The 23,059-nt window shown below is 31.7% G+C and overlaps 6 protein-coding genes across 8 annotated transcripts; 4 read left to right on the forward strand and 2 right to left on the reverse strand.

Moving 5' to 3' along the window:
* Positions 1–1,677: 1,677 nt before the first annotated feature.
* LOC107892823 (protein TRIGALACTOSYLDIACYLGLYCEROL 1, chloroplastic) lies at positions 1,678–3,186 on the forward strand. Its single transcript, XM_016817866.2, has 2 exons — positions 1,678–1,865; positions 1,939–3,186. The coding sequence occupies exons 1-2, from the start codon at positions 1,819–1,821 to the stop codon at positions 2,942–2,944; spliced, it is 1,053 nt and encodes a 350-aa protein (XP_016673355.1). The 5' UTR covers positions 1,678–1,818; the 3' UTR covers positions 2,945–3,186.
* A 2,793-nt stretch (positions 3,187–5,979) lies between these two features.
* On the forward strand, positions 5,980–7,724 carry LOC107890521 (probable xyloglucan galactosyltransferase GT12). The gene has a single exon (XM_016814987.2). It carries the CDS (start codon positions 6,041–6,043, stop codon positions 7,631–7,633), a length of 1,593 nt encoding a protein of 530 aa, XP_016670476.1. The 5' UTR covers positions 5,980–6,040; the 3' UTR covers positions 7,634–7,724.
* A 309-nt stretch (positions 7,725–8,033) lies between these two features.
* LOC107890523 (IN2-2 protein) lies at positions 8,034–9,319 on the reverse strand. 2 transcript variants are annotated; one of them, XM_016814990.2, is made up of 2 exons: positions 8,458–9,319; positions 8,034–8,330 (listed from the first exon to the last, which is right to left on the reverse strand). In XM_016814990.2, exons 1-2 carry the CDS (start codon positions 8,839–8,841, stop codon positions 8,223–8,225), a joined length of 492 nt encoding a protein of 163 aa, XP_016670479.1. In that variant the 5' UTR covers positions 8,842–9,319; the 3' UTR covers positions 8,034–8,222. The 2 variants fall into 2 exon arrangements, with proteins under 2 accessions (XP_016670479.1, XP_016670480.1); XM_016814991.2 differs by having other exon boundaries at positions 8,034–8,372; positions 8,458–9,268.
* Positions 9,320–9,696: 377 nt separating this feature from the next.
* On the reverse strand, positions 9,697–11,757 carry LOC107890522 (probable aldo-keto reductase 2). Its single transcript, XM_016814988.2, has 4 exons — positions 11,205–11,757; positions 10,902–11,074; positions 10,706–10,808; positions 9,697–10,292 (listed from the first exon to the last, which is right to left on the reverse strand). The coding sequence occupies exons 1-4, from the start codon at positions 11,622–11,624 to the stop codon at positions 9,957–9,959; spliced, it is 1,032 nt and encodes a 343-aa protein (XP_016670477.1). The 5' UTR covers positions 11,625–11,757; the 3' UTR covers positions 9,697–9,956.
* Positions 11,758–15,632: 3,875 nt separating this feature from the next.
* LOC107890524 (uncharacterized) lies at positions 15,633–18,033 on the forward strand. The gene is made up of 2 exons (XM_016814992.2): positions 15,633–16,322; positions 17,077–18,033. The coding sequence occupies exons 1-2, from the start codon at positions 16,246–16,248 to the stop codon at positions 17,720–17,722; spliced, it is 723 nt and encodes a 240-aa protein (XP_016670481.1). The 5' UTR covers positions 15,633–16,245; the 3' UTR covers positions 17,723–18,033.
* Positions 18,034–19,374: 1,341 nt separating this feature from the next.
* Positions 19,375–22,627, forward strand: LOC107890525 (uncharacterized WD repeat-containing protein C2A9.03). 2 transcript variants are annotated; one of them, XM_016814993.2, is made up of 10 exons: positions 19,375–19,546; positions 19,859–19,995; positions 20,105–20,272; positions 20,363–20,449; positions 20,868–21,002; positions 21,102–21,212; positions 21,436–21,527; positions 21,620–21,725; positions 21,815–21,901; positions 22,098–22,627. In XM_016814993.2, the coding sequence occupies exons 2-10, from the start codon at positions 19,876–19,878 to the stop codon at positions 22,509–22,511; spliced, it is 1,320 nt and encodes a 439-aa protein (XP_016670482.1). In that variant the 5' UTR covers positions 19,375–19,546; positions 19,859–19,875; the 3' UTR covers positions 22,512–22,627. The 2 variants fall into 2 exon arrangements, with proteins under 2 accessions (XP_016670482.1, XP_016670483.1); XM_016814994.2 differs by having other exon boundaries at positions 19,442–19,652.
* The last annotated feature ends 432 nt before the right edge of the window (positions 22,628–23,059 follow it).

A 23,059-nucleotide genomic window follows, 5' to 3' on the forward strand; every position in this document is an offset into this window, starting at 1 on the left:
AAAACCGAAACGGTTTTGCAAACTCTCCAAATAAGCTGGCCATGCTAGCATGTGAAGACCTCCATTCCGTCGCGAGTAAAAATGGTGCCAATCCAAAGCTCTGCCCTCCAAATGTAACATCACAACACGAACCTTCTCTTCTTCTGGCGTTCCTTCCGCCTCAAAGTATTGCTCGAGCTTAGTTAACCATCCACGAAAATCAGACCCATCAAAACTGGGGCACTCGAGTCGACGACTAATTTTTTCTGACTTCCTCACGACATGAGAAGTAGCTCCCAAGTGAATACTAGTCCTATCTGCCAGATTTGACCCACCTCTCATCTCCTTAGGAGGAAACCCAGGCGGCGCTCCCAACACCCCATTCCCTTTATCCTCAGTTCCCACCATCGTCGGACCAGGCTTGGGTTGGCCGAGATATTGTTCCAAAAGAGCCTGCACATCATTACGGAACTCCTGGAACTTTGTATCCATTTGAGTTTCCATTTTACCCTCCAAACGACCCAGTTCGACCTGCAACTTGGACATCTCCTGTTGAACACTAACAATATCCTTCTGCAGCCTCGTCGAAACTCCGTCACCCGCCATCAACAAGATCGTGAAGCTCTGATACCTTTGTTGAACACTCAAAAATCGAGTACAATTTTTAAGAGAGAAAAGAGCAGAGAAGGGAGAGAAAAAGAAGATAGGGAGAAAATCTGTTTTCTCTATTCATAAAAATTCATCACTGACTCCCCACACTTTTAACATAAAAGGAAGGAAAAATAACAAGAATTGACGTGGCAAAAACGGTTAACAAAACACATCGTTTCACTTAACATGCAACGCCCCGTTTTAACCAATTATTCATTCAACCCAAAACTCAACGCTTCACTAACTTTTCCAGTACACATCAATTTGTCACTTAAAGATGTTTTAGCAAAAAAATGTTGTTGTTGTTGTTGTTGAGGTAAAATTAGCTATTTGGGGTAACTGGGTAGTGTAATTGTGAACTGTTCTTGAGTTAATTCCTTGTTGCTTTTGGATCCATTAAATTCGGATTTTTTAGGGTTTTCTTTACCCCAATCTCAAACTTGGTTCTCTTAATTCAGATTTTTAAGAAAATATTGATTAAAATGTTCACAAAAAATTGGAGCAATTTATTTCCTTTCAAATTTGAAAGTGAACAACTAAAGAGTACGTAATTTTTTGGCGCTAATGTTTTCCATCAATTGTACATAATTTTAATTGTTATAATAACAAATATAGCTCTTGATGTTTATATATTGTAAATGTTCGCAAAGTAGGTAAATGTTGTGAGCTAAATTTGTTAATCAAATACTAAATTGATAGAATGCCTTAACTTTGAAGAAAAATATTAACATTGTGATTTGTTGTTCTTAGTTGCTCATTGTCGAAATTGATAGGGATTAAATTGTTCTTAGTTTTTAGAGGGACCAATTTGCTCAATATCGAAATTGAGAGGTACTAGAGAGGTCTTTTTACTTCTTTTCTCAATATACAAAGATGAGTACTTTTTAACTTAAATATGAAAAATGCCTATATATATATGTATAAAACTGTTTCATTTTCATGTAAGTTCTATTTTGTATCCTTCCTTGTTCATTTTTCAGTTTATAATGTTTATGTTTTTATTCCTATAAAGACAAGTACATCTTCGTTTTTGCTAATTTAGGGTGAAATTATTTTTCAGGAGTGCTAAAAAAGGTACATTTTTGTGTAATTCTTTTGTCCGATTGGAATTTGATTAGTGTATATTCGAATCTTTAAGGTCTTACTCGAGTTTTCTTATAGTTGAAGTTCAGGGACGACAAGCCAAATATGCGAACAGCTTCTCAACATCATCTGATGTATTACTTTTCGAGCAGGTCTGTGATACTCAAAATGAAATTACAGCTGATGCTTTATCTGTGAGATTTAATATCTTTAAACCTATTGTAGAAGAGGCTCTTGCAAATTCCATCAGGCGATTAAACCCAGAGTTTGGAATTCTAGTCAAATTAGCTTCACCGGAAGAGGTCAGAGTCTGCGATTTCCAGCACCAATCCGCAAAACCAGATTGTTTGTGATTTCAAACACAGATGATGGCTATGCATGTGCCCCTTTGCTAGAAGAAGAGCGCAATACGAACAATGTGCCCACTTTGGAATCAGAGACATTCTTTAGCGAATGGTTTCCTCCAAGTTTCTTATGGAGAGGATTGTCCGTTCTTGTCCTCGCGGGGCAGGTTATTATTCGGATTTTAAAGGGTAAAGTCCACTGGGGGAATACTCTCGAACAACTGGAGAGAGTTGGACCGAAATCAGTCGGGGTTTGTCTTCTAACCTCGGCATTTGTCGGCATGGCCTTCACCATTCAGTTCATTAGAGAATTTACCCGATTGGGTTTGAACCGATCAATTGGCGGGGTATTAGCCTTAGCATTCTCGAGGGAGCTAAGTCCTGTGGTTACATCGATTGTGATTGCTGGACGAATTGGAAGTGCATTTGCTGCAGAATTAGGAACGATGCAGGTTTCAGAGCAGACCGACACTCTAAGAGTTCTTGGATCGAACCCCATTGATTATTTAGTCACACCTCGAGTTATCGCTTCCTCTTTAGCTTTGCCGTTTTTGACTCTGATGTGTTTCACGATCGGGATGGCATCGAGTGCCCTTCTGGCCGATAGTGTTTACGGGATCAGCATTAATATCATCTTAGATTCAGCACAAAGGGTTTTACAATCATGGGATATAATTAGTGCAATGATTAAATCTCAGGTTTTCGGTATGATTATATCGATTGTGAGCTGTGCTTGGGGAGCCACCACAATTGGAGGAGCCAAAGGTGTTGGTGAGTCGACTACTTCCGCTGTGGTTATCTCACTAGTTGGTATTTTCATGGCGGATTTTGCACTCTCGTATTGCTTCTTCCAAAGGGCTGGAGATTCTTTGAAGAATTGTGTATAAAGTTGTTCCAAGTTTTGGCTAGTTTGTGCTTTGACCATAAAGAAATAAGAGCTCGTTACTGGGTTCAATTCGGATAAAGCTCAAATGATAAGCGGAGATATTTTTGTGAAGTTTTTTTGGCTAGTTTATGATTAATGTAAGTATTGCATTCTTGGTATACGTATTTATAGGTATTCATGGGTCGGGTCGAGTTTTAGTCGGGCTTAAGGATGATATTAACATATTATATTTGTTTTGCTCGACTTAAAATATGAGTATAAAGTTTTGTTTAAATCCATTCTTATTGTAAATAGGTAATTTAAATTTATTTTAAGTCTACCCATGTTATTTTAATTTGTTACGAAAATATTTATATTATTTTTAATTTAATATTATATAATTTTATGTATTTTTTATTTATTAAAATTTTATATATAGACAATTTAACATTTTTTAATATATTATATTATAGTGGCGAGAATCTTATAAAGATATAATAATAAAATATTAAAAAATGTTAAAAAAAAAGAGTTGTAGAGATTTTTTAAGATTACTTGTGGAATAAAAAAGTATATATATGTCAAATAATAATCTTTTAATTATTATATATTATAAACTTAGAAAAATGGACCGAATTAGGATTAGATATGAATGTTTAAGTTTGAGTACAACTCATATTTTAAATAAGTTCAATATTTTTGTCCAAACTTATTTTTTGAACATAATATTTATTTAAGTCCTCCTAGCTTTCGAATTTGAGAGGATGGCTCAATATTTGAATAAATTTACTCTTAAGAAGAATACAAATTTAAATTCTAGAAATAATGCTGAAAACAACAACTACAAACCTCTAAAATAATTAAACTTCACAAACCGTAAAATCAAAAATGAAAAAGAAAAAGTATTGTTGAAAACATTCAATTAAAATTCGAGAACAATTAGATTCTATCACTATTGAGTTTTGACATTTTAAAACACATTTTTTTTCATAATATTTTTTAATAAAAATACTCTTTTTCAAATTAAATTGTTCATAACAATAATATTAAACTAACCCTAAATAAAGTTTAAAAATGGGAATAAAGCTTATTTTATTTCAAATATAAAGTTCAAAAAAAAAAAACCATGCTTGAGAATCAAATTCAAAATTTTGATCCCATTTTGATTTGAGAGTAATTAGATTAATTTAGTTAGCGGAATATACGATTCCAATTTGCAAATTCATAATTATTGTAATCGAGTTTAATTTTATTTTCTATACATTTTTCACTGATTTAACTCAAAAAATACACAAATGATAAAGCAGAAAATTGGTCCAATGAACCTTCAATTGTCATCAAGCATGGCTTTATTTTGTTTATTAATTTTAAAAAAAAAACAACTTTATGGCATTGAAGGAGTTAAGATAAAGCAACAGATTAAAAAAAGTTGTAAAAAAAATCACTTATTTTTTAATAGAAAATCGTTTATTAGTTTATATATAAATTTAAAAAAATCATAATGCCCAAGTGATTTAGATCCATAAAATATGGTGGTAACTGGTAAGCCATGTAACTTGACTTTAACGAAGAGTAAAACTTTAAAAACAATTTAAATATTTTTATTAGTTTCAATACTATATTAGTATTGAATGTGGTAATTTCTATATTTACTACGCATGTTGATGTTCATTTTTCACGTTTTATAATCATATTTATATTTAATCTAAATAATTAAAATATAAATTCCAAATTCCTAAGTTATATCGATCCATAAAATAGGGGATGGTCAGCCATGTAACTTAATTTGAAAGGAGAGTAAATTTTCTCTCTCTCTAAATTAATTTAAAATATTTTACAAATTTTAACGAAAATATTTTATTAATTCTATCTTTTAATGGGTTGACAAAATACGAAAAATTAATAACGGGGGTAGATACCTTAAAAAATCAAAAAAATATTTTATTAATTGTGATACTATACCGGCAATAAATTGTGGGCATTTATGTTGCATTTATATTATTTTCATAATGAAAAATATAAATTGGCAGGTTTACAATTGGGTTAACTAATAGGGTTTTGGTTTGGTTTAATTTCGAAGTTGAGGTCTTAAGATCTTTGAAATTTTGTATTTGAGTCCTCTTATATAATAGCAGTTGGGTTAGTTGTTTAATTCAATTCATTTCGGTTTAAGTTGGTCGTAGTATAAATATGTTAACTTGGTTGATAGGCAATTTATGCAATTATTAATTAAAATGATTGAAATAATGGAGTCTTTTGAGATTATATCATGTAATCACCTATATTATTTTAGAAAAAAATATTATTTTATATTCTCGGCAGAGTTACTTATATATTTAAATTTTATAAAATTAGTATTTTTATAGGTTAATTATTAAATTAATTTTTTTAATATTAAAATTATTAATATTCTAGTTTTTCTAATATTATACTTATCTTTACTTTACTTTAAACAATAAATGTAAGTTTAAGTGAATATTGGAGAATAAAATCGTAACCAAATCTGTGTAATATTTGATTATCTTTAATTAGCTTGCTTGAATCATTCTATATCTTCTTCTTCTTTTTTAATAAATAGATGGTTTGGACTTAAGGACGTCAGTTTGGATGGGCTGTACGTTTATCTGCAGTTAATGTAAAAATAGCGGTGGCGGTGAGATTAAATACTGTAGCGATACTATAGCGTGAGATAAAAAGTAAGCCAAACACACCGCACCGCACCCAATCACCAATCCAAACTCAACCTAATTTTTTGATGAATTCAGGGGGTGTTATAAAAAATACACGGAAATGGAAACCTATTAAACGTAATTAACTTCGGAAAATGTAATAAAAGGAAACGTGTGATTTGCATGTTTAGAACTTTCCATAAAAGGAACCAACTTTACCTTGAATATTCCTCTGCATTTTAATGGCTTCTTCTCTGTACCTAATAATAACGACATCAGACATATCACTCCGCTTCAGTTTCTTTTTTGTCTTTCTTGTTTCTCAAACCCATTTCTCTCATATGATTCTCCCATTTTCCGCCGCCGCCGCTAGACTCTTCTTGTCTTATTTTCCTCTGTGATTTCTTTCTCACCTTCCACTTTTCTCGTTTCAGAATTTCGTCTAACACATGGAGAAGCCGATCGTCAATGGCAGCCATTGCCATAATCAACTCTGGTTTATTATTCGTGCTTCCTTTGTTTTTTGCCTTGTATTGCTTTGCTTGGATTATTCGGTTCTCTCCGGTGTTAAAAATGGAGTCTTTCCCCTAGTTTCCCAAAGCTTTTCTGGTTCTCAGAAAACCCACAACGCTACCCAGCTTGCCGCCATTGATGAAATTTCAGTCCCAAATCCTATTTCCAGTGATGCCCATCGGGATTTTCCTTTCCGGGAAAATAATTATAATATTACTTTAGCTAATGTAACTGATCCATGTTCAGGTAAATACATATATGTTCATCGTCTTCCAACAAGGTTTAACAATGGCGTCCTGAGGGATTGTCGGAACCTTATCAAATGGTTCAATATGTGTCCTTCGTTAATGAATTCAGGGTTTGGTCCTAAAGTTGTAAAACCCCAAGGTGTTTTGTCGAGAAAAAACTGGTTCGAAACGAACCAGTTTATGTTAGAACTCATTTTCCATCAAAGGATTAAGCAATACAAGTGCTTAACCAATGATTCATCAATGGCATCAGCTGTTTATGTACCCTTTTATGCTGGCCTAGATGTTGGTCGTTACCTATGGGGCTACAACACATCGGTGCGAGACTCGGCGGCTTATGGTGTCGCAGATTGGCTTCGGAAACAACACGAATGGAACCGGATGTTCGGTCAAGATCATTTCTTCGTCGCGGGGAGGATCGCTTGGGATTTCCGAAGACAGACCAATAACGAATCCGAATGGGGTAGTAAGCTAATGAACTTGCCTGAATTTATGAACATTACAATGTTGTCTATTGAATCAAGTTCATGGAGCAATGAATTCGCTATACCGTATCCGACTTACTTCCACCCGTTGAGAAATATCAATGTTGTCCATTGGCAAAAACGAACCCGAACTCGAAAAAGGCGGTATTTGTTCTGTTTCGCCGGTGCACCACGTCCTACTATGAAGGGCTCGATCAGGGGTGAGATCATCAACCAATGTTTATCGGCCCCGAATCGTACATGCAAGTTTCTCGATTGTAAGGCGGAGGGAAACAAATGTGACGCACCAGTTGAAGTGATCAAAGTGTTTAGAGACTGCAATTTTTGCTTACAACCTCCAGGGGATTCGTACACTCGGCGTTCGACTTTCGATTCGATTATTTCCGGGTGTATTCCGGTTTTCTTCCATCCGTATTCGGCTTACGCCCAATACATATGGTACTTCCCGAAGAATTATACTAAATATTCGGTCTATATTCCTCAAAACGACATCAAAAACGGCAATGTGAGCATCAATCGGGTGCTTTTGAGATTCTCAGAACATCGAATATCGGAAATGAGAAAAGAGGTTGTGAAATTGATCCCTAAGGTGATATATGCAAACCCCAAATCAAGATTTGAGAGATTTGAGGATGCCATTGACATTGCATTGAAAAAAGTTACTGAAAGAGTGAACAAAGTTGGGAAAGTTATGAAAGAAGGCAAAGATCCCAGTGTTGATTTTGCTGCTGGGAATCAATGGAAGTTGAAATTAGCTGGGATTGTGGGAGATCAGGCATTGGAGACATTGTTTTAAAGAACAAAGAACAACATGTGAAAAAAAAGACAGATTTTAGACAAAACTCAATCCCATGTTTTTTATGATATCTCTCCATTGTTTGTTTTATTCTTTCCTTGATTGAAACTTTTGTGTTTGGATAAAATGGATTTGGTTGATCATCTGTTTATTCTTATTGTAATTCCTGGGGTGTATAATAAAATATATTTGTTATGGTTTCATTGATTATATTGGAATGTGAGTATCAAATACACTTACGCTATCAACGAAGATTCGGACTTCCATAAAAAAAATCTTTTTCACTGAATCATACATTGAAATCATATGAGAGGATATGGTCAGACCTCCCATCCGATTAAATGATTTTTTTTATTATTACATTTAGTTATCTAAAACAAATATTAAGTAGGGCAAAGAATTAATAAATATACATTTCATATAACGATCTAAATATTGTTCCAATACAAGAAGTACAAGAAGACGAGTTCAAAAGAGTTGAAACACGTTTGTCCTTAAGAGGGGTTATAATGGGTATTTGGGTATTTAAAGAAAAACAAAAATTCCGAGCAACATAGTTAACTTATAATCCTATGCTCCATGGCTAACCTCAAGTAGGATGAACTGCATGAGCTCTTCTGATTGTTGAACCAGATGCCTCAGATAGACCTATATACTTTATATTTCCTTCCTCAACTGATTTCTTCGATTCTCCAACCTAAAAAAATTTCCCAATTCTAGCATATACCGTAAAGGTAATCTGTCGATAAAGTATTGGACTCTTAGTTCGACTCGATTCAAGTAAAGAAAAAACGAGGAAAAGGATAGATCAGAAAGCAACTTACTGTGATTTCAATAGGGACCTTGGTGTCAACCCGATGCAGATGGTAAAGATCAATACAGTCCCAACGAAGGCGTTTCAAGCTAGCTTCACATGCTGCCCTTACATAAGCAGGGCCACCCCCGATTTCCATTTTACCATCAACAAAACAAGCACCAAATTTAGTAGCCAATTTTCCTAGAAGGATTTCATTAGCATGTGGACCATAAACATCTGAAGTGTCAAGGAAAGTGACTCCACTGTTGATGGCATGGTGGATAAGGTTGATCATTTCTGGTTCAGGTTTGGGTGGACCATAGAAGGCTGACATGCTCATGCAACCCAGACCTTCAGCTGACGCTTCAAGGCCTTGGGTTCCTAGCTTTATTCTCCTCACCTTTGCTTCCATTTCTTCTTCTTTAGACAGTATCTTCAACAGGTTCAGCAATGGAGTTCTTTTTGCAGGTCACTGTATCTTTTTTTCTAGCTTATACAGCAAAAGAAAGCAGCAGCCATAGTGTTGAAGTGACTCATTGAGTTGTGTGGGGCTAATAACCCCACTTCCAGCCAACTTTATTCAATACCGTGACTCATTTCACATCTTTATTTCTTGCTTTCTATAATCAGACAAAACATGTTATTTCAAGTGATGTAAGGAATAAAAAAAGATCGGATAGGATGACAAACCAATCAGTTACCATTCTTTTTACCAAATAGGCCAGTTTTGTACTAGTTCGAGTAATGATTGGTAACCAGTCCATCAAATTTCGATTTAATCAATTTTTCTAATCCATGCATTTTAGATTAAGATTATAGTTGGACAAAATTTAGATAAAAGTTATTCAATGAATCAACTTTATTGCTCATATATCATATCATATTTATATTTCACTCAAGTGTACTTTAGCCTAGGTTTCAAGCTTGACCAAGTTTTTCAACAAGGTTTGGATTAAAATTTTTAAACATGATCTAATCTTTAAAAATTTTAATTTCAACACGTAAGAAAAATATTGAAATAATATAGAAGTTCTTTTAAATTAGTTTAATATATACCATTGTTGCAACCACTTTCAACTTATGTTACTTGGACTTAAAATAACTATCATATATAGGTATATGTCTAACACAAATACAATCTACTTTTTCCTATGTTTTTCTTTATATATATATATGTATATATTTGTAAAGATCATACTGGTACATATGCTGGAATATGTGTTAGACTAATATGTCAAATACGAAGGAAAATAGAGTTCATAGCTTGTGCCAGAAACTTTGGCTTTCATTATCCCTGGAATACACAATCTCAACATGACAAACTTGGATAAACTGCTACAAACTTTGCAGTTTACCATCACACCAGAAAAACAATTGATACTTTTGACAGAAACTTATTCTCTGAGAGCAACATAGAGACTCAATCTTGGTGGCTTCAAAACACATATCCAGGGCGTTACATTAAGTTTAAGACCATACCTCATCATGAAGATTGCATCAAATGAGGCAGTGGATTGAAGTATTCATTCAGCGTTTCCATGAAGATAATAGAGGAGTTTCAGATTCATCGTGAGTAACAAGGACACCACCATATCTGTCTCCTTTCACAGAATCTGCTTTAGCAATGGATTCAAGCTCAGACATCTCTTCAGGTGTTAGTTTTATGGACAAAGCTCCAACATTCTGGTTGAAGTTCTCAATTTTGGTGGTTCCAGGAATGGGGCAAACATCATCTCCTTGGTTATGGACCCAAGCCAATGCAAGCTGTGATGGGGTGCACCCTTTCTTTGCTGCTATCTCATTAACTCGATCATAAAGGCGTCGATTATGCTCCATATTTTCAGGCTGGAACCTTGGTAGAGTCTATGGAAAAAATTGCACGTTTTCATTCAAATGAATGTCATCCAAATTAAAGACACCCAAAACCAGACTATTTCATAATTCAAGTCAGCCAACTGTTTGATAACTCACGAATGTAATTATTTAGTTGTCAGAGAATGGACCTAATTTTGCTTAATGGCCCAACTAAAGTCATGCTATGGATCACAAGAGGGACCTTCAGTTTTGCAAAATTTGAGATAAAAGGGCCATTATCCGGAACTATCTTGTTTGAGCTCGGATGTGTGTTGAATATAAATATGTTATGAATGTTGGATAGAGATTCATGGTTGACACGGATAAATTTAATTTTTTTAACATTAGTTTTCATGTATCTAGGGGATCTATGAAAGATCATATCCTAAAATACAGGGCTGACTGTGAAAATAGCTACAAACCTTCCTAAAGTCATCATTGGACAAAGTTTCCACAATTTTAGGCCCAGATGAGAAGAATCCTCTTCCCAGGGGACTATAAGCAACAATCCCAATCCCAAGTTCCCTGGAAAAACAGAAAAAGGAATCACATTAAAACAATTCCCACACTTTTTTCTTTATTTAATAAAATTTGATTAAGTCTTATGAATAAATAAACCTGCAAGTTGGAATAATGTCAGCCTCAACATCTCTGGACCACAAAGACCACTCTAACTGCACAGCACTTATAGGATGCACCGCATGGGCCCTCCTAATCGTCGAAGCCGAAGCCTCAGATAAACCTATGTACTTCACTTTACCTTCTTCAACTAGTTTCTTAAGTTCTCCAATCTGGGTCAAAAACCATCAATATAAATAACCGTTTCAGTGTGACATTCATGAATCACGCACACACTTAATCAACTACCATAGTATCCATATTTAAATCCATAGAAACAAGCAAAGGGATAAAAAAACAAACCGTGACTTCAATGGGAACCTTGGTATCAATCCGATGCTGATAATAAAGATCAATACAATCAACACCAAGACGCTTCAAGCTACCTTCACAAGCAGCCCTAACATAAGCAGGGTCACCACGTATGTCCCTTTTCCCATCGGTATAATCTATGCCAAACTTGGTAGCCAATTCAACCCTTTCTCGAACACCATCTTTCAACGCCTTCCCAAGGAGGATTTCATTGGTATGAGGGCCATAAACATCGGAGGTATCAAGAAGGGTAATCCCAGAATCAATAGCATGATGTATGAGCGCAATCATGGCGGATTCAGGCTTTGGTGGACCATAGAAAGCTGACATCCCCATGCAACCAAGGCCTTGAGCCGACACTTCCAGACCCTGTGAACCCAACTTGACCCTCCCAACTTTTGCAGTCGCCATTTTTGATGCTTCACTGAATCTGCTGCAAGTTTCTACGATTTATGGTGTTGGGGAAGGTGGGTTTCAGTGGTGTTTAAATAGTGGGTGGAAAGGGATGACGGAGAGTGGGAGAGTGAGACATGGGAAATTTTGAAAGCCATTTACGTAAGAGCCTATGCTATAGGCATTATGAAATCGAATTTTTTTAACTTTTTCTTTTTGTGTGTTTCTATAATTTGTTAACAATAAATACTTTATAAATACACTAATATTATAAATTTGCAATAGTGGAATTACCAGCTTTTGTATTCTAATATAATGCTAATTATTATAAAGGGAAATTATTTACTTTTATAATAAAGGTATTTTTTATTTACAAACATAAAAAAAATCATGAAATAAAATATAAAAAAATACAGCATTATTGCAGCTACCATAATGTACCTTCTTTTTTTTTATAAGTAGACCACTATTGCAAATAGCCGCCGGATTAAAAAAGTGGGGAAATTGGAAAAGGAAATGAATCCTGCAAACTGCCCTAATTAAAATTTTATATAATTACCTTTTAGCAAGCTGATTAAAGTTTTATGAATGTCATCAATTTTCACGGTTTCAATTAAAATGGATTCGATGGATCGAAAATAAATCTTGACGTTAGTTTAAAATAAAGAATTGCACCCATTGATTTTTAAATTTTTTATTTTTTTAAATTCAATAAATCAATTGAATTGGTGATAAAATTAGTTTAACTATACACATCTAGTTTTGAAAATTTTGTTAACTTTGTCACTAATTTATAATTTGTCGTGTTTTCTTATCTAATTTGTCATATCACGGCTAGACTTGTCCAACCTAAAGGCCCTTTTTTAAACGGGCTAGGCCTTAAGTAAGTTTTTTTATCTAGGTTCGACTCAGCCTGAATTTGCAGGAAAAAAATATTGCTGCTTTTTATTATTATTTTGCTATCATTTCGTTATTATATTACTACTATTTTGTTAATATTCTTTTGATATTTTATAATTATTATTTCATTATTATTTTGATGTATTATATTTTTAAATTTACTTTTATATACAAAAAATAATACAAAAAGTTTTATTACAGGTTGGGCTTAAGTTTTAGCATTTTTATTCGGGTCAGACTTGGGTAAAATTTTAGGCCCATTTTTGGAGCCGAGCCCAAGACTAAAATTTTCACTTGACCCGACTTAACCCATAGACAATTCTAATCACTGCAAATAAAATAATGACAACTAAACAAAATTTTAACAATATTCAATCCTAAACCCTAAAAAGGCTCTAAAAATAATCTATATTTTTTTCTACATATATAAAAAGTAATTTATATTAATGCATTGTTTAAAATGCTCTAAAAAACGAAATCAAATAATTTTAGTGACAAATATCAAACCAGAAATGACTCAAGCTAAAATAATTCGAGTGTCGTATTCAATTTATTCAAACTCAACGATTTTGAAACCAAGTGTTCTGGATTCAAAGTGGTTTGAATTTTTTTTAAACCCAAAATAATTCAATTTAAATTGGTCTAACCGGAATTAACTATTATCCTAATTGATCTTTTTAGGTATGACAATAAAGCACGACAGCTATGACTGTTGTTAAATCTACCGTCGCTCCACAATTAGCATGCTTTTGCTCCACCACTAGTCCCTTTTTATAATGGAGGTATAATATTATTGAAAATCACTACCACATTCATGCGTCCCATCCCGCCCCACTTTGCTTAAATTTAATTTTTGCTACTTATTTTTAATATTTAATAAATATATAATTTGTTTTTTATATTTATCTTTTTAATAACTTATATATAAAAATAAAATAGTAATTTTATATTAATCTCTTTTAATATAACTTAAGACTAATTACCTTATTTTGATTTGACATATATATGTTATAAAATGGAGTAAATGGTTAAATTTGTTAAAGTCTTAAGCACAAAAATGATAGTTATTGAGAAGTATGGTAACGTGAAAGGTTCTAAGGGGGTTGAAATACTTTATGTAATATTGAGATATAAGAGCATAAAAGTATTTTATATAATACTGAAAATTATTTATGAAATTGAGTTAATGCATCTATGTCTGAGGGCCTTTTATCTAGAGATAAAATTCATCCACAACACAACTACCAATTACTATATAATTAACCACACAAATTTTTGCAACTTTAGTCTTATATAGACTTGTATAGGTCTGGTTTGACTAAAAAATGTCTTAGTTTGTCCCAAATAAAAAAGTTAAAATTTATAAAATTTATTTTATTTTATTTTTATATAAAAATAAAATATAATACATCAAATACATTAACAATATTAAAATAAATATTTCTCAATAAATTAAAAATAAAATTTAAAAAGTTTTTATACTTAAATAACACTAAGATAAGTGCAAATCAATAAGCAATTGCCTCTAAAATAGTAGTAAAATTAATAATAAGACAAGATTTATATATTATTCAAACAATAACAACAAAATAGTAATATTTTAATAGTAAAATAATAGTAAAATAGTGAGAAAATAGCAGTAAAACAGTAGAATTTTTCTTACAAATCCAAGCTCGGTCAAAAATTTTTACCTAAGCCTCAGCTCGTTTGCTAAACAAGTATTTTTTTTTGCCCAAACTTATTTTTCGAAAATATATTCTTAACTAAACCTTCTTTTTTAAACGGGATAATCTCATAGACTGCTTATGGACTAAATCTCTCACTGAAAACAAAATGCAGTAAGAGAGACGTTCTTCAATCAATTGATTTTGTTCATTCTCATGTTGTTTAAATAACCTCTTCAAATAGCTGGAAAATCAGATCAAATTTAGATTAAGTTGTGATCAAATAATTATCCCATCATGAAAGATGATTCAATAAATTCCGTATTTTACGAAATTCAAAATTTCTAAAATTATATTATTTATATTCCTAAATAAGTTATATCTCTCTTTTAGTACTTGCAGTATTAGTAAAGAAGTTTTTGGTTTACGAAATCTTACATTCTCGATAATAACGTAAGATTTGAAAAAATATGATTACTATATAATTTAAATATTATATACATTTTTTAAAATATTTTTACATTTGAACTCAAATGTTGAATTTTGGATAATGTTACTCTTTATTTTTATTATTTTATGAAAAATAAAAATTTTTATAATTTCACTTTCAAATACAAATTTACCAATTAAATTATAGTTAATTTAAAATATTTTATATGAAATTAAAAAAAAATAAAATATGCTTTAAATCTCTATATTTTTATATTTTAAAAAAATTAATTCTTATATTTTTCAGATTAAAAAATATAAGTGTATTTGTTTTCGTGGTTAAAATTTTTGTCTTTTTTTTCTATTACATGACTATTAAGTGAGTTTTTTTTTAATTTGAAAATGTTAGACCAATTTAAAAAATTTAATGATGTTAACGATTTGACTTGAATCTTAAAAATTGATATTTAAAAATAATTATAATTTAATTTATAATTATTTGTTAAAAAAATATGCTAATATTAAAATAAATTTATTATTTAAATAGAAATTTAACCCTAACATATATGGAAAAAGTTATGATAATTATAATTTAATTTACATTTATTAGTTAAAAATATTTTGATGCAAAAAATTTGTGCTAATTTTATTGATGTAAGATTGATTTATTCCTTGAATAGATTATTTTGAATAATATTACTGTATATTAATTTAATTAAATTTTGTATTGAATATGTTTAAAATGTTTTAATTATGAGTGAGTTGAAAATATTTTTGATACAATATTAGGGGTAAATGATGGGTCATTTGGTTTAAATCCATATCAAATGGGTGTATGTCTGTATAACAAGAGCTCTAAATTAATATATTTTAATTATATTCAATAATTTAAATAAAAATATTTTTTAGTAATTAAAAATATAATATTTAAAAAGTTGATTAAATATTAAAGAGGGAAATCGCGTGTAGAATTGAAAGCCAATTACTACAGTGGAATTCATAAAATAACTGCTCAATTGCCTCAAATATTAAAGAAAAATTGAGAAAGAAAAAAAGCTCATACCAACAAGAAGTGACTCTACAATCTTCCATCTCCTCAAACTTCCCTATTCCCAATCAATGCTGGTCGAATTCCCATGTAGCTTTTGAACAATTTTCATACTTTTAAATTACAAATTACTATCTTTTCTATTCGGATTTTCACCATGAATAAATCTTCCCCATTTACCATTTAAAAAGAAAAACCCTCCATTAATATCAAAATGCTGCTCTTGTTCTTCATCTCCTCCTCCTGATTAAAGCCAGCTTCCTATTTTCATTCCCTCTTCATCTTCTTTCCCTTTTAATCATCTCCTTGAATGTTGCTTTTTATTTTCTCAAAAACCATTTCCCAAATTTCCCATTTTCCCCCATCCTCTGCTTCCTTTGTTCTCGCTGTTTAAACCCTCTTAGGTCTTCAAAATTAATGGCGAGAAAAAGCTTATGATTTTATGTACTTTTCAGCCATGTTTATCTTCCTTACAGCTTTTGGGACAATATTTTAAACTGGGTTCCTTCTTGTTTCGATTTTCGTTGTGTTATATCCAATCGATACTGTTTGTTTCTTAACGTACGGTTCGTTTGTAAGCTTTTTTCTTTGCAGCAAAATGAAAATGCATTGTGATGATGATGATGATTATGTCAATGGTGAAACTAAACCAGGTTCCAGACCCTTCTCCCTAAGGTAGATTTTTCTCATTTCCCAATGCCTTACTATCATTTTACTTTATTTTCTTGCTGTCATGATCCTTAATTAATTTACAAATAAATTTGCATTTTTATTTTTTCCTTGCATTTTCTTTAAACTTTAGCTAAATTTCTTCTATATTTGCTTCATTTCTTGGTTATGTACCATTTCATGCATTTGGGTGTTTTTCAAAGTGTTATATATATAGTTACGTTTTGTTCTTGTGTGTCTGATTGATTTTTAGATTGTTGTTAGCAATTAGTGCTATCTTTAATTGGAGTTTATATGTAATAATTTATGCTGAATTAAAAGCAGCAAGATTTCTTCAGTATGTTTTGGAACATTTTTTTTTATCCCCAGACTTTAGTTTTCAACTCAAATTTTGTTTTAAATGAAACTAAATATTTGCTTGTAATATAAATATTGATTAAAGTTTTGAAAAATTATTAATTTCTCAGTTGGTGATGAACTCTGTTCTATCATATATGATTCTTCTATTCCATGCTTGTGTGTATGTATGTGCGTTTATGTTTTGAAACACTGTATTTTCTCTCTATGGATGTGCTGTTTCTTTTTTTGTTCTTCATTGTTTGTGTATTTTCAGCAATGCATGATAACAAATTCCATTAGAGAATTCAATGCAATGCTCCATATTTAGTTTTTTTTTTCAATTTAATAGCGGTGTTTTTTTCGTCGAAAACACCGGCATTTGTAACAATAAGTCGCTGTAATTCGATCTCTTGTTTTCCAGACAGTTTGTTGTTGATGCTAGGAGGAAAGATATTTTTCAGTGTTGGCCATTTCCAAAGAAATACTTGCAAGTTTGTATGAAATATGGTATCACTAATGTGTTACCACCCTTTGATCTGTGTATTAATCCGACTACTCGAGCAATGAACAAGAACATCGGCCAGACATGTTCTGATCAACAATGTAAAGATCATGTTTCCTTTGAAAATAAGGCGGTTTTGCAGGAGAAACTGATCAAAGATGAGTGTAATTGTTACTATGATCAGATGCTGCTATCAAACACCCCCTGCAACGAAAGCAACTTAAATTTTGATCACACTTCTGTTGTCACAGTTCCAGTAACTCGAGAATCGAGTTCCGTACAAGGTTCTAACCCTGATGTTCATTGGAGAATCGATACGGTTTCCCCCAAGAAGACGAGACACAAGCAAAAAAAACGTAAAGGGAGACAGAAGAAACGATTGATGTCAGATATTTTAGCAAGAGCAAAGCCATGTACTTTGGAGGATTATAGTATTAGATGTAACTCAATAACCCTCTCTAATGATGATGAAAAAGCCATTAATGACAAATTGTCAAGCAAAGATGTTAGGGTTCTAACCATAAAGTTTGGTGGATGCATATCCAAGACATGGAACATCAATTAAGGTACATTTCCTGCTATAATTTTTGCATCAAATGTTAGTGTTCTAATTGTATTCTTAAAGCTTTCCAAAGTAACCAATATACATACATGTATTATAGGTTATAAGAAAGTACTGCTTGTATTTTCATTGATTATCCATGTTACTTGGATTCGGGTGTAATATATGTGTGCGGTTCGGCATTGATACGTTTGATTTTCTCTAAGTTTTTCCATTTATTTAGAGATGCCTTGAAGGGTCATATCCCCGTATGTGTATTCATATACCAGACCAGATTCGAGATTAATTGGTAGTTTTGATGGGTTGATGGTGAATTTGTAGTATTTGAGATTTATTAGTAGTACCTAACTTATGATTCTCCAAGTGAAGGTATATCATACTCGTCTATATAAATATATATTTATATATTTGGTGAATTATAAAAGGAGAACAAAATTCTAACAAGTGCGATTAGTGCGATTTGAATTCAGGCCACATTTGAGGCGGTGAACACCCTAACTATTAAATCAACACAAGAGATTTGAATCATATTTATATTTGACACTTAACTCGATGTGACACTTAACTCAAAATCAGATAAAATAAGTATGTTTTGAAATTTTAATCAAGGGATATAGACATAGAGGTTAGAACTTTATTCAATAAAAGCTGCTATGAATGGATGAGTATAATTCTTTAAATATAAAAGTTATTTGGATTTTTTTAAAAATACTAATAGTTGCATTTTGAGTCAATATTTTCGGATTTGTGTAAGAATTATGATTTATAATATTTTAAATATATAAAAAAATACTTTAAAAATTTAGATATACTCATATAAGACATGTACATGTATCACATTGTTTTGAGATAAGAATATCACAATTAGAAAAAGAATTTTGATGATAAAGATAAGAATATCACACTTAGAAAAAGAATTTTGATGATAAAGAAATAAAGAAAATAAGTACCTTTTAAAAATATTGTATTTAAAAAATATTGTGATTTTTAAATTATTTTTTCTTCTAAAAAGTGAAATTGACATGTTGTAATTTAATTATTTTAAAAAAATTATAAAGTGTGATACATATCATATGCATAATGAATTCATTATCTGATAAAATGGAATTATTTTTTGAAGAAGAAATTTTATCATATTTTTTAAAATAAAAAAACCACTATTTTCAAATAATTTTTTAAAATACAATATTTTTATAATAAATTGTAAGATATGTAAATTTTGAATAAATATGGTTGAGTTGAGGAGTAACAAATCTTTTTAGTTCTTCAGCTAATATAAAAAAAATTTAAGAAGTAAAGAAAAATTGATGGTTAAAAAGATGAGTTGTTAAAAATATATTGAAAAACTATTGAAAAAATATATAATTCAATTAAAAAATTGACTATTTTTTATTATTAGTCTTAACTCAAATTATATAAATATTATTGTCAATACAAAATATGTAAATTCGAATAATAAATATAAAAGAAATTAACTACTTTTGCTAAAAAAAAAATCCACACAAATTCCAGTAACATCGATGAAAATATCTCAAACAAAAAACACACTCACACAAAGAAGCATGCCATGTGGCTACATTTGTGCGTTGGCGTTTGCGTTTGCGTTTGCGTTTGCGTTTGCAATATAATAGAGAAGCCATCAAGTAGAAAACGCCGACAGTGACGTCCAATCGCCACAACTCTTTTCTATAATTATCCCTACAGTCCCTAGTACTTTACTACTGTTTCTTCTTTCTTTCTAATAAAAGAAAAAAATAAAATAAAAATCTGCAACGATAATTATGCACCCGACGCCCAAAGCTTCCATAAAACCTGGCCAATTTTCATGTAAGAATTTCCTTCTCTCTTTTTTTTTTTACTGATTTCTATGCTTTTTTTTGCTTTGTGCTAGAAAAATGAAAATTAGAGATTTGATTGAACTATTCTTTTTTAGGTGAGTTTAAGGATTTGGGTTTTCTTTTTTTGTTAATTGTTTGGATATAACTTTTTTTCTTTGTGAATTCTAGGAATAACCTTTTGCTTCAAATCCCATTTCTTTTTAGGGTTTTTGCTAGTTATTTGTTTGGAAAGATAATTTTTTTCATAAGAAATTTGGGAATACCCTTTTATTACCTTTTTTAACGGTTAGATATTTTGCAGCTGAATGAATATATAGCATGTCTTACCAGCAAGTAGAGGGTTTTGATTACATGGCTGAAGATTTTTTCGATGATATGGATGAAGACAGCTGCGGTAGTGCTGCTGACGGAGACGTGGATGCCGATGAATATGACATGGTTTGTTTTACTTGCATATATATATACACACACAGATGCGTTTATATATGTTACATTCAATTTATGATTGGATTCTGATGTTCATTACTTCAAACTATAATTTGAGCAGCTGACCAAGGTGACTGATACATCCGCTGCACAAGCGCGCAAGGGGAAAGACATACAGGGGATTCCGTGGGAAAGATTGAACATAACTAGGGAAAGCTATAGACTGACGAGGCTTGAACAGTACAAAAATTATGAGAATATCCCGTCCTCAGGTGAAACTGTCGACAAGGTTCGTTTCTTCCCTTACAATCTATAATTGAACTAGTTTAAGGAGAATAGCAAGATAAACTCCATGGTAATCGGTATGTTGCTGTTTCAGGAATACAAACAGATAGAAAAGGGTGGGAACTACTATGAATTTTTTCACAACACGAGATCGGTTAAGCCTACAATCCTCCATTTTCAGGTTCATAAATCAGAAATCCTTTTGTTATTATCATTTATATTTGCTTTTAGAAGATTTCCATTTCAGTGTTTTGTTGTTCTTGAATTTCTCTTTTCCTTTTAGATGATGATATAAACTTTGATGTGTTTAATTATAGACTACATACTTGTATTCAACATTTGCACCAGCTTGGAGAAGTGTCTACTGGTCTACATTCTGTTTCTGAAGGTTTATTATATGACACATTATACAAGCAAAATAGACGGTTTTTTTCCGTGTTATAATGTCTTCAGTAATAGAATCCCTGTGTTATGATATATTTTTTGCTCTCTAGTATGGAGGAGCATTTATCGGTTTTGATTTTTTTTTTTCAATTTCTAAGTGTATCTTGGCACCTGTTATTTGAGCTTAAATAACCTGCTGTGGAATGAATTTGCAGCTCAGAAACTTGGTTTGGACTACTTCAAAGCATGATGTTTACCTTATGTCCAATTATTCAGTTATGCATTGGTCATCCTTATCATGTAATCTGTCCGAGGTCCTTAATTTTGCTGGGCATGTGGCACCTACCGAGGTATTATAGCTTTAAAACATGTGTGTTTTTGAAGATGGTTCATTATTTTAGTATTATTTGATACTTTTATCGGCTAACTTCTATTTTATTGTAATTTAGAAACATCCAGGAAGTTTGTTAGAAGGTTTTACACAAACTCAAATAAGTACGCTAGCAGTCAAGGATAATTTTATGGTTGCAGGAGGCTTCCAAGGAGAGCTTGCTTTTAAGGTCAGTGTTATTTGCAGCCACGTTGTTTTAATATTGTTCAAATATTTGTTTATAGATTAGATAAGGTTATTATTAAATTATGATTTTGAGTTCTAATAGAATTCAAGAAAATCCTAGAAATTAGAATGCTTGCAAGTTTCTAGAAAGAGTGAAGGACTGTCTGAATGCTTTAATGCCTGCATATGCTTTTGCATTATCGATTTTCATATTCCTGTTGTTGCAGCACTTGGACAGAAAAGGCATAACCTTCTGTACTCGGACAACATATGATGATAATGCAATTACGAATGCTATTGAGATATATGACAGCTTGAGGTATCTTGAGAATTTCGGATTTGGCTGGTTGATTGATTGGTTGCTATAAATTGAATGAAATATGAGTTGTAATTTTTGAACCTGTTTTGCAGTGGTGGTATTAATTTTATGGCCTCGAATAACGACTGTAGCATGAGAGAATACGATACCGAGAGATTTCAACTTTTGAATCATTTCCAATTCCCTTGGCCTGTAAACGTAAGCCCTTCTAGTTGTTTTGTAGTATTTATTCACAGATTTTAACTTAATTTCTAGTCACATGACTGAAACTCGTTTATTCTGATCAGCATACATCAATCAGCCCGGATCGGAGACTTATTACTGTAGTTGGAGATCACTTGGATGCATTGCTTGTGGATTCACAGAACGGAAAGGTATAAAAGTAGTGTCACTCATCATCTGTAACTTTTCCGATAGTAGTAAACAGTCATTTATTCTGTTTGTAACTTTGATAAGAAGCAAAACGGACAGTAGATATGATTGTTCTTTACTACTATCTTGATCTGAGCTTTAACTGATGATTTTTGTATCAATATTTAAACACTGGAATCACATTTTCCATGTTCTCAGACCGTAGCCACAGTGGTAGGTCATCGAGATTACTCCTTTGCATCGGCATGGCACCCAGACGGACGGGTATTTGCCACAGGAAATCAAGACAAGACCTGCCGTGTATGGGACATAAGAAACCTGGCAATGCCAGTTGCAACTCTAAAAGGAAACTTGGGTGCTGTAAGATCGATCCGTTTTTCATCCGACGGCCAGTTCATGATAGTTGCTGAACCAGCGGATTTCGTTCACGTGTACAATGCAAAATCCAATTACACAGAAAGACAAGAAATGGACTTCTTCGGGGAGATATCAGGTGTATCGGTGAGTCCAGATGATGAATGTCTATATATAGGAATATGGGATAGGACATATGCTAGTTTGTTGCAGTATAACAAAAAACACAGTTATGGATACTTGGATTCTTACTTGTGAATATGTCTTACATCATTCCTCTCAAATAAGTGTCTGCTGTTGTCTATACTGTAATATATTATCAATAATAAGAATTTTCATGTGCTAAATAAAATAAAATAAGAATTTTCTGTTTAGATGTTTTTGTTTTTTTAATAATTGAAAGACATATTCTTATTATATTAATGTTTAAATGTTTTTTAATTAAATTTCAATAAAATGAATTCACATTATTAAATATGAATTAATACTGAGTTAGATTAGTTTAAATATATAAAATCTTTGATTAAAATTCAATTTATATATATTCGAATTCAAAATAAATTTAAAACTAAAAAACAACTCTTAAATTATGAAAAATAAGAAATACTATATGTTTCAAATCCGTTTAGAGACACTAAAACTTTACAGAAGTAAATACACAAACGGTATACTTTAAATTACATGAGAGCTCTAAGAAAGTTAAACACTATACAATTTTATCTTTTACAATTACAATATTTATCTTACTAAAATACAAATTATTGGAGTGTTCACATTTTCACAGAGTTTCAAGTAGATGGGTTTTG

Source organism: Gossypium hirsutum, chromosome D09 (genome assembly GCF_007990345.1).
Source record: "Gossypium hirsutum isolate 1008001.06 chromosome D09, Gossypium_hirsutum_v2.1, whole genome shotgun sequence".
Taxonomy (NCBI): Eukaryota; Viridiplantae; Streptophyta; class Magnoliopsida; order Malvales; family Malvaceae; genus Gossypium; species Gossypium hirsutum.